This window comes from Corylus avellana, chromosome 3, assembly GCF_965113065.1.
Source record: "Corylus avellana chromosome 3, dhCorAvel1.hap1.2, whole genome shotgun sequence".
Classification (NCBI taxonomy): Eukaryota; Viridiplantae; Streptophyta; class Magnoliopsida; order Fagales; family Betulaceae; genus Corylus; species Corylus avellana.
The window spans coordinates 32,933,530-32,943,416 of record NC_142492.1 but is presented as its reverse complement, the minus strand read 5'-3'; the positions used below and the strand labels follow the sequence as shown (position 1 = coordinate 32,943,416).

Here is a 9,887-nt window from a genome sequence, read left to right as displayed (position 1 = left end):
TATTGAAGACCATCATGCCTATTTTTAGGAAAAAAGTTGTCTTTTTACACCCAAGAGAGGAAAAGAAAGGCTGTTTAAAGCATGTTGATTGTTGTCAATAAACCCTTAATAATGTAGGCCGACAATGTTCGTCTAAGATATCTGTTAATGGGTTGTATTGGTTTTTAAAAATCAATTATTGTTATAAAAAAAATGCCTCCTGCAACCAAAAGTTGAATGCTATTGACCACATGTAGTACTTTCCCATCAAATTCCCCCTCCAATTCAAGTTGTCTTGATAAAATATGACTTAAAAGCCTTTCATCGGTTTCCCTTCATGGTCACGGCTGACATTTTCCCATCTAAAACTTCATGGTTTGAAAAGTGTTCTTTCTTTTTATTGGAGGATTGTTTCAATGTGATATAAAGGTAAGAAGTATTTTCTATGTTTTATTAAAAAAATATTTTAAAAAACATGAGCTAAATTCTTATGTATTATAAAAAAGTGGTAGTGTGGACACCTTGAGTGGAGGAGAGGTGTGGTCGAGCGGCCACCTTTAGCCTATTGTGATGGCCATGCGGCCAACCTAATCTAGTCAGGTGGCCATGCAACCACCTTGGACTTCTTGTGGTGGTTGCGTGACCACCCCTCTCTCTCTCCTCTGGTGAAGGTGGCTACACGACTACTGTATTTCTATCGAACTTGAAAAGTAGTATCAAAATATGACTTTCATGTCAAGCTTATTCAAATTGAATAGGATGCCAACCAATATTTTATCATATCAAGATATGACCCTCAAAAGCATTTGTTGGAGAGAGCATTTTTGACTACATGGTATCCTATGGTTTTGCTTACCACCTTCAAAGTGATGGTCAAATTGAAGTAGTCAATAAATGTTTGAAACACTATTGATAGTGTTACGCAGGGAGAAACCCAAATTATGGTCTTCCCAGTTACCTATGGCAAAGTGGTGGTACAATACCGACTACCGCATCTCTATTTGGAAGAAACATTTGAAGTTCTTTATGGTGTTCTTTGGTAGGGTTGACTTTGTAAAAAATAAATCCCTATAGTTTTGTAATGAACTTATCAATTCATGTGGTATGCCTATGTAACAAATGATCAATCCATGCAAATTTGTGCCATTTTTTATAATATAGTCCTTATAGAATCACAAATTTACCCTAAAAACGGGGGGAAAAAAAAGGTTTGGGTTGGTAGTGCTAGAAGTGGTTGGACTTGGACACCTTTATAGCTATGGTGGTTGCGCGGTCACCTCCTCTAGCCAATTATGAGGGTGACTGAACGACCCCCTAAGGCTCTTAGAGGTGGTTTGGCCACCCTCTATAATCAACCATAGAGGGTGGTTGAACCACCTCCATACCGTAACAGTCAGTTTTGAAGGTAGCCTACTACTCCCTATACCACCACCCAACCTTTTTTTTTCCTTTATTTTATTTTTATTTGAGAATAAACTTTAAAAACACACAAACACTCGGTTGGAAAAATGACCAAAATTTATACAACGGGATGATTATGTTACAAAAGCATTCCACATGAATTTATAAGTTTATTTTGAAACGATAATGATTTATTTGTTACAAGGTCAAACCATATGGACTATTTAACAATTTTCACACAACAAATAATTTTTTTTCAAAATTATCCTCCTTAGTTTAAATTTGGATAAAAAATAAAAAATAGGTAATTACTTTTCAAATAAAGTAAACGATAAATTAAGAAGTTATTAAAATTCTATCCATTGGTATTTTGAGGTAGGCCAGTATTTTGAAACATCTCAAAATATAAGAGAGGACTAAAAATAAAGGACAGAGTGAATAATGTTTTATTTCCAATGAAAAGGTTACTGTAGACTTAAAAATTAGGCTGAATTTTTATGGAAATTAGACTTACTCATTCATTCATGCTTTCACGCCTCCCAATAAGAAATTTTGGTTCCGCTCCTCCTGACTTTATGACTAACATTTATTTGAAATTTTAGTTTTACATACCGAAAAAGGAAACCAACGATATCTCATATCCATCCCTTGTTATTATAGTTTTGTTTATAGTCTTAGGGTTAGTCAAAACGTGCCATTTCAAAATAGAGATTTTAAAACGTGCAATTTTAAAACATAATTTTTAAAAACGTAATTAAATATTTGGTAAAATTATAGTTTAGCATTTAAAATCGTGGAAACCAACAATATCCCATATCCATCCCTTGTTATTACAGTTTTGTTTATAGCGTTAGGGTTAGTCAAAACGTGCGATTTCAAAATAGGGATTTTAAAACGTGCAATTTTAAAACATAATTTTTTAAAATGTAATTAAATATTTGGTAAAATTACAGTTTAACATTTAAAATCGTGCATTTTTAAAACATACACCCACTTGCGATTTAAAAACATAAATTTTTTACAATTTCAAATAGCAAGTTTTTAAAAAAGCATTTACAAATAATACATTTTCTACAATTTAATGAAAAATCACATTTTTACTCTGCGAAATAACTGTGTAAAATGTACTAGACCACTATGCAACAATTTTTTTAAAGCATTCCACACAATCTCAAAGCTTTTACTGAAAACATTGTTCTCTTTAACCCATCTCCATAAAAAGCCAAGCCAACTTGTAAAACCTTCACTTACAAGTGTCTAACATGAAATCCAACGGGGCAAACTTTCTTGGATTAATAATTTGTACAAAAAATAGACGTGTTTGGTGTCATTCTTAAACGTATCTTGATTATCTTTTCTTTTTTAAAAAAGGTTACCATTAAATCTGTAAGACTCATGTGTGGATCTTGTACATGTGTGTTTGGTAAAGGAGTGGGCCGGACTAGACTCAAAAACCCAAAAAAATCTTCTTAAAATTAACCTCAATATTCTTACTTTTTACATTACATCAATAACTTTTTATTATTATTCAAATAAAAAAATCGTTACAAAACAAATTTTTTCACATTTTTATATAAAACATTCTTATTTTTTTATTTTTTATTTTCATATCAATCAAATCTACTATAGTTTTGATCCACTTCTTTTTTCAAGTTCTTTGTCAAACACAGCCGTAAATTTAATAGTAAATTTGTCAATTTCTTATTGGGAGATGGACAAAAAAATGGCAAAAAATGCCACTAAAAAGTAGCTAATAGCTAAATAAAGGAAAAAGAGAAACAAAACCAGCTCATACATCCTCTCAAAAACCCACCCATCTCTCTCTAAAATCCAAGAGCTGAAAACAATAATCATGCCTACCATATGGGGTTCAATCCCTCCCATCCTCCCCCACTCTCCCACAGCCCTCATAAAAGACCCTCACAGAGAGAGGTCAATTTGCTGCGTTGATTCGAGCTGCAACATATAGAAAACAGGGGAAACAGAGCATCAAACATGCTCTGTTTCTCTGAATTCCAATAAAGAAACCATAGCGACCACCCCCCATCCCATTTGAATTAAATGCAACACCCAGTCCCAAATCCTCAAAAACCCAGATGGCTGTTCCTTGTGTTTCTCTTCTTCTTCTTCTTCTCTCCCTCCCTCTCCACCGCTGAAGGCACCCTTTTGTGCGGCTCCTCAAAGGAGGACAGCAGCCCAAACTTCATTCCAAATTTCACTGCTGCAATGAAAGAAGTCTCCAAGGGAGTCAGTGAATCGAAATGGGCATCCCATTCTGTCATTTCTCCGAGTCCCAGCATCTTCACATATGCCCAGTGCTATGACTTTCTCTCCCACAATGAGTGCAAAGCCTGTCACAGTAAGAGCCGAACAGAGCTCCCCAGATGCTTTCCTGCCAACTCTGCAAGCATTTATCTTAACGGCTGCTACCTTCGTTATGATATCTATAACTTCTACAACGAGGCGGTTGACGAAGACCGTGATAAGGTGATTTGTGGGCATCCCATATATGTTCACAAAGATCAGAACTTCCAACGGGAATTTACGAAAATAGTTCATGACATCGTTCGGCGTGTGGCTACGAAGGCGGTGAGCGACAAGGGGTTTGCAGTGGAAGTGGAGGCGGCAGGGGTGGCTCCTGTTTATGCAATGGGTAAGTGCTGGGCGACACTGACCATCCTCAACTGCAGTAAGTGCATGTCGGATGCAGTGAAAAAGGTGTCTAAGTGCGCGCCCAACGCGGATGGCAGGGTTATGAATGCTGGTTGTTATTTAAGGTATTCTGCAGAGAATTTCTTTACCAATGACAAGGAGGATGACTTGAATGAGAGACATGGTAAGAACCAATTGTTTTGAGAAGCATTTTGTGTTCTTTGGCGCTTTTGATTTTGTTTCTTTCTTTCTTCCTTTTTTTTTTTTTAGTTTTTAATACTTTTCTTCACATGGGGATGGGGGTCTCTGTTTCTCTTAATGGGGCTCAAAATTAGCCTTATCCCAAATACCTAAACCCATCATAAGAGATAAATTCAATCACTTTGCGGTTATTCTAAGTTCTTGAGTTTTTTTATTTATTTTTATTTAATTTGAATGTTGGGTATGGTCATCTAGATTTAACGTTCGACTTGAGATTTGATTATGCATGATCTTGTCATTTCCAATGGAATTCCTGACACACAGAAAACAAAACAGGTGTTTTTATGACCTTTTCTCTATAAGGTTTTTTTTTTTTTTTGTTTTTTTGTGGGTGTTTTGATTGTAAAAAGTGTTTTAATGTGACTTAAAAGACCATTTGACTTTTTTGATATAAAATTGAAAAATAAAAAGAAAGAAAGAATGGGTTAGCAAATGAGTAATAGAGTAAATATTACTCATTTACTCATGCACCCTAGAGTAAATGAGTAATAGATCTCTCTGAGATCAGTGGATTTCTTTGAGTTTTATAATGCTGACGAGCCCATATTAGGCCCTTTGTTTCTTGTTTCATTTGGTCAAGAGCCTGTAATCCTCAATGACATGATTGATCCCTACTCCCTATTATAATAAATTCATTTCTTAATTTATGTTATGGCATTTCATCTCTGCTTGGGGTTGCTAATAATCTTACTAATAATAATTTCATTTCCTTGTTTCATGCATCTCCAGAGGCTTCTGGGATCATTTCTTCAGGAATTGCCTTAACTTTGATTGCTCTCATTGGTGTTGCATTTGCCTATGTGAGAATATCAAGGAGGAAAAGAGGTGCAATTTCTGTCAAAAATCATGATAGCCTCTTGATTTTCATCTTCTTCTTCTTTCTTTTTTTTTTTTTTTTTGATTTTTTGATTCATTCTGCTCTTGTACTTCACAGCAGAGAAAAAAAATTCAATTTATTTGGACACGTCTCATTTGAATTTCAAGTATGAATTGCTGGAGAAGGCCACCAATTCGTTTGATGGCTCGAGGAAGCTAGGGCAAGGTGGAGCTGGTTCTGTGTTCAAGGGGATTCTCCCTGATGGGACAATTGTTGCAGTCAAAAGATTGTTCTTCAATACGCGGCAATGGGCGGATGAGTTCTTCAATGAGGTGAACTTGATCAGCGGCATTCAACACAAGAACCTTGTTAAGCTTTTGGGTTGCAGCATTGAGGGCCCAGAAAGCCTTCTGGTTTATGAATACCTACCCAACAAAAGCCTCGATCAAATCCTTTTCAGTGAGTAATCCCAATAAAAGCTTACAAAAAGTTCAATCTAATAGCCTGTTAATTTATATGTTTATCTTATAGCTTGCATATACGTTCATTACGCACACATATATCTATATCAATACTTACAATTACAAGAAGTTAAGCGATATCTATTACATTATGAAGAGAATTTCTTTTTATCTTTTAAAACTAAAGTTATATAAGCTTATAAAAGCCGAGCCGAGTTTATACAAGCTCGATGAGCCTAAATTTTTATTCAAGCTCTATTTGCTTAATAAATTAACCGATTCTAAGTTGAGCTTATTTGAGTCAAGTTTCAGTCGTGAGTGGCTTTGTTCATTTTGTTGAGAAATAGTCTCACATTGCCTATGGACAAGATCTTGGACATGTTTATAAGGAATGAGCAACCCTCTCTTATAGAACCGATTTTATGAGATGAGTTAGGCCCATGAAATTTCTTCACATTTATAGCCCTTAGATTTTGGGTGTCTATTTATGCAGGTAAGCACACATCCCTTCACCTAACTTGGCAGATGCGGTTTGAAATCATCTCTGGAACAGCAGACGGCCTCGCATATCTTCATGGAGGTTGTGGAGAAAAAATAATCCACAGAGACATAAAAGCCAGCAATATTCTCCTTGATGAGAATCTTACTCCAAAGATCGCTGATTTTGGACTTGCTCGAGGTGTAGCGGCGGATAAATCTCATGTTAGCACCGGAGTAGCAGGAACATTGTAAGCACAAACTGTCTCCATTATATAGTTTTGTCTTGCTTTTGATTCTCTACATGATTGTTTACATACAGCTTAAGGTATAGATTTTGCATGCGAGATAAATGCTACATTTACCAATAGTTGGATTTCAAGTTATGGGAATTGCAACGCATCACTGGAAAACCAACTTTTGGGGAGAAAATTTGGTCGGTGTAACATTTTACTTTGCGTTATATGTTCTCTTGTTAATTATCTTTTACATTATAATCCCTACAAACTTTGACATTTGCTGCAGGGGATATATGGCTCCTGAATATCTTGTTCGAGGACAGCTAACCGAGAAGGCAGATGTTTATGGTTTTGGAGTTTTGGTTATGGAGATTGTAAGCGGCAGGAGGAGCAGTGTTTTTACTCAAGGGTCAAGTTCAGTTTTGCTTTCTGTAAGATTCAGACCCTTTTGCATTGCTAATAAATAGTGATAATATATATTAAGCATATGAAAAGTGTCTGGCTTTCATTGTTGCACATCAGGTTTGGAGGCATTACAAGGCAAACAAAATCACTCAATCTGTTGATCCTGCCTTGAATGGTATATATTCTGAGAAAGAGGCATCCAACGTGCTTCAAATTGGGCTTCTTTGCACGCAGGCTTCTGTTGCACTAAGACCATCCATGTTTGAAGTGGTTGAGATGCTAAGCGATGAAGAATGTGTCATCCCCTCACCCGAACAACCTCCATTCTTGAATGCCAGTGTCCTAAGTTTGGGTGACACGACCACTACCTATGATCCCATGATCCCTTCCACCTCATCCTCTTTGTCCAACAATAACTCCTCAAATGGGGAATCTGCTGCTGAAGTGTCCATTTTTTATAGTGCAGAGTCCGACAATATGAGCATTCATGGATCAGATTTTCTTTCAACATTTCAAGCATTTAAGGGAAGCTAGATTGGTCATCTCAAGATATATGCTATCTTGAGCAAAAGATAAGGACCCAAGGTCCCAATGCAAGGAGGGAAGTAACGACCCACGTAATCAGGGGTGTGGAATGATGGTGAAAATTTTGTCATGTAGATGGGATGTTTTGGTATTTTCCTTTTCTACTAAGATAGAAAAGGGTTCATATAGATCATAGAGAAGAGCTTTCTTTTAGGGAAAATTATCCATTTAGTAGCCCTTGCAGAGATTTGTAGTTGTACCAAACTAATCTCTCTTGTATAGGAGCATCTTAAAGATATGTAGGTACACTATTTGACAAAAACCATTAGACACACATGAATCCACGTCACAATCAATTGACACGTGGTGTAATTGATGACTTAAACTATAATAAAATTACAATTTCGCCCACGTACTAATAAAACAAAAAATAAATGAAAAAAAGTGGGACCGCCCCTCCCTAAGTGAAGGGCGCCAATTCCCTCATAGAGCAGTCTACCAACTGTAATGCCCCAGTGGTTTAACTAACTAATAGTTAACTTGGCGTGCCTTTCAAGACTTATTGATCATTTAATAAGCCTTAAGGGATCTCTAATCCTGCAACTCTAGGGAAAAGTAGCAGAAATAAAATACTTATTACATCATAAGATAGCCAATTCTAATAAAATAATAATGCATTAATTTATCTAGAGCAAAACCCTAGTATTCCAAAGTAAAATAAAACCATCAAAATCTAAATCCCAAAACAACTCAAAAAAAATATCTTTAAAGCAACATAAAGGAAAATAGGATCTTCAACTTTGATGTTCGCATAAAATGTGAGTCATCAGTCATCCATGTCTGCAGAAAACCATTCTTTGACATTCGGCCGACAACGGGCACAGTACACCAAGAACATAACTTCTATAAGTTCATCAAGCTCATCCTTAAATTCAACCCATAAAAATGCAATCAATTAGGGTCTAACTCCTCATAAACCACCCTAGATAAGTCCTCCACAGTCACATTCCTCCTCACAGGATTCGACATCTAATAACTAACTAACCGTATGAGAACAAACGGATTTTAAGTTCATGACTTAGTGAGTAAATATCACGTAAAAGGCAGTTATCAATGTTGTGAACTCATGATTTTGATAAAAAAAAAAGTTTCAAAGTAAAATATCATCATGTAAGATAGTTCTTTGGCAAGATATCAATGTAGGAATGAAATGCATTATACATATAATTACATGATAAGTAATGAAGTAAAGTCTTAGCTCAACATCATGTGATTTATCTGAGCCATTAACCCCTTCTTAGTAGGGTTTACGTGTTTCGAGAAACTTTTGATATTACATCAATGCCTCAATGAGGTATAATAGTGGTTACCATAATAGTTCGATCGGGTCTGACCCCAAATGGGCCACACTACCAACGATGATCTATAGTGACCATCATCTGTACATGGCTGAATCGATCACTTATTTGGCCCATTAGATCCAAGTGGCAAAATATAAACGTAAAACAGGACCATATGACCATACTCGTATAATGGTAGGCTCATGACTAGAAATTATGTCATATGATGTAATTGTTCTATGTCTTTTACATGCATGCAATCATAAATACTTACACGACATTTCGATTCTTTTCAATTTCATTCTTTTTCAAGTATTTGATGTGCGTAAAAGTTGAGTTCACATCACTATAAAATAATTCTGTGCAAGTGGAGAGTACGGATGTTTTATATATCCAAATAGTATGGCAATAGAAGATAGATAAAAGCATATGTGTGACATGATCGTAGGGATAATCCTTAAAATCAACCTCGAACTCCTCAAAAAGGTTTTATGCAAAAACCCTAATGTTAGAAGGTTTTACTTTTAACGCCCCAAAATCAAATACTTAAATTTACTTAATTTGGAGTGTTACTTGTAGTGCCTCCAAACTAATTAAATGGTAATTAGCTGAAATCACTACATACCACTAATTATTAGAGTATACAATAACATAAAGCGGGAATAAATGATTTGAGACAATTAATCATATAACTTTAAAAAACATCATGTATCATCAATATAGACTTAAGAGCTTCCAAACAAACATTTCCATGACGTTGACAGTATGCCAATATGAGTCATTCGTTCGCCATCTTCATCCCAATGAATTTCTCACTCTACAGCCGGACAACATTGGTATCATGTTTGTGATCCTGATGAAGCTGAAAGTACTTGTCTTGAGGTTTTTGTGTGGGGAGGTGACTTCAACTTTCCCGAATACTTCAGGTTTGGATCATCTTGGATTTGCAATAGCACCTCTATATCGTCGAGATATTAAGTGGCATGAAGTATGGAGTGATCAAAGGTACCGACATTGTCGCACCAGATACTCTTTAACCTGGTGTTCAGCTTAGAGTCTTTTTCTAAGTGATTTGCAATTCAATTCTCACAGAAGGTGCCAAACTATTGATAGGCTCAACATATTTTGGGGCCTTAGGCAAAACTTTGAAATTAGGCCTAAATTTTTTTTTTTTTTTTTTTAAATTCAATTTTTTTTTAAAGTAACATATATATATATATATATATAGCAATAAATTTAGATACATCAATAACATTTTCATTATCTTCTAATTCTTTTTGATGAGTTTCTTGTTTATTTATGAGTTTTTCACCTAAATTATCCTCAATAT

The 9,887-nt window shown here is 35.5% G+C and overlaps 1 protein-coding gene across 2 annotated transcripts; it reads left to right on the top strand.

Moving 5' to 3' along the window:
* Positions 1 to 3,223: 3,223 nt before the first annotated feature.
* LOC132176545 (cysteine-rich receptor-like protein kinase 1) lies at positions 3,224 to 7,619 on the top strand. Of its 2 annotated transcripts, none has more exons than XM_059588785.2 (6): positions 3,224 to 4,216; positions 5,023 to 5,118; positions 5,231 to 5,569; positions 6,065 to 6,299; positions 6,574 to 6,718; positions 6,810 to 7,619. In XM_059588785.2, exons 1-6 carry the CDS (start codon positions 3,442 to 3,444, stop codon positions 7,224 to 7,226), a joined length of 2,007 nt encoding a protein of 668 aa, XP_059444768.2. In that variant the 5' UTR covers positions 3,224 to 3,441; the 3' UTR covers positions 7,227 to 7,619. The 2 variants fall into 2 exon arrangements, with proteins under 2 accessions (XP_059444768.2, XP_088370694.1); XM_088514568.1 differs by having other exon boundaries at positions 5,228 to 5,569.
* The last annotated feature ends 2,268 nt before the right edge of the window (positions 7,620 to 9,887 follow it).

Excerpts from the sequence above, each read along its gene's own strand:
- LOC132176545 (XM_088514568.1), top strand. The coding sequence starts at position 3,442 with ATGCAACACCCAGTCCCAAATCCTCAAAAACCCAGATGGCTGTTCCTT. Across the intron at positions 5,119-5,227 it reads AATATCAAGGAGGAAAAGAG|CAGAGAAAAAAAATTCAATT; the intron begins GTGCAATTTCTG and ends TGTACTTCACAG. Across the intron at positions 6,719-6,809 it reads CAAGTTCAGTTTTGCTTTCT|GTTTGGAGGCATTACAAGGC; the intron begins GTAAGATTCAGA and ends GTTGCACATCAG.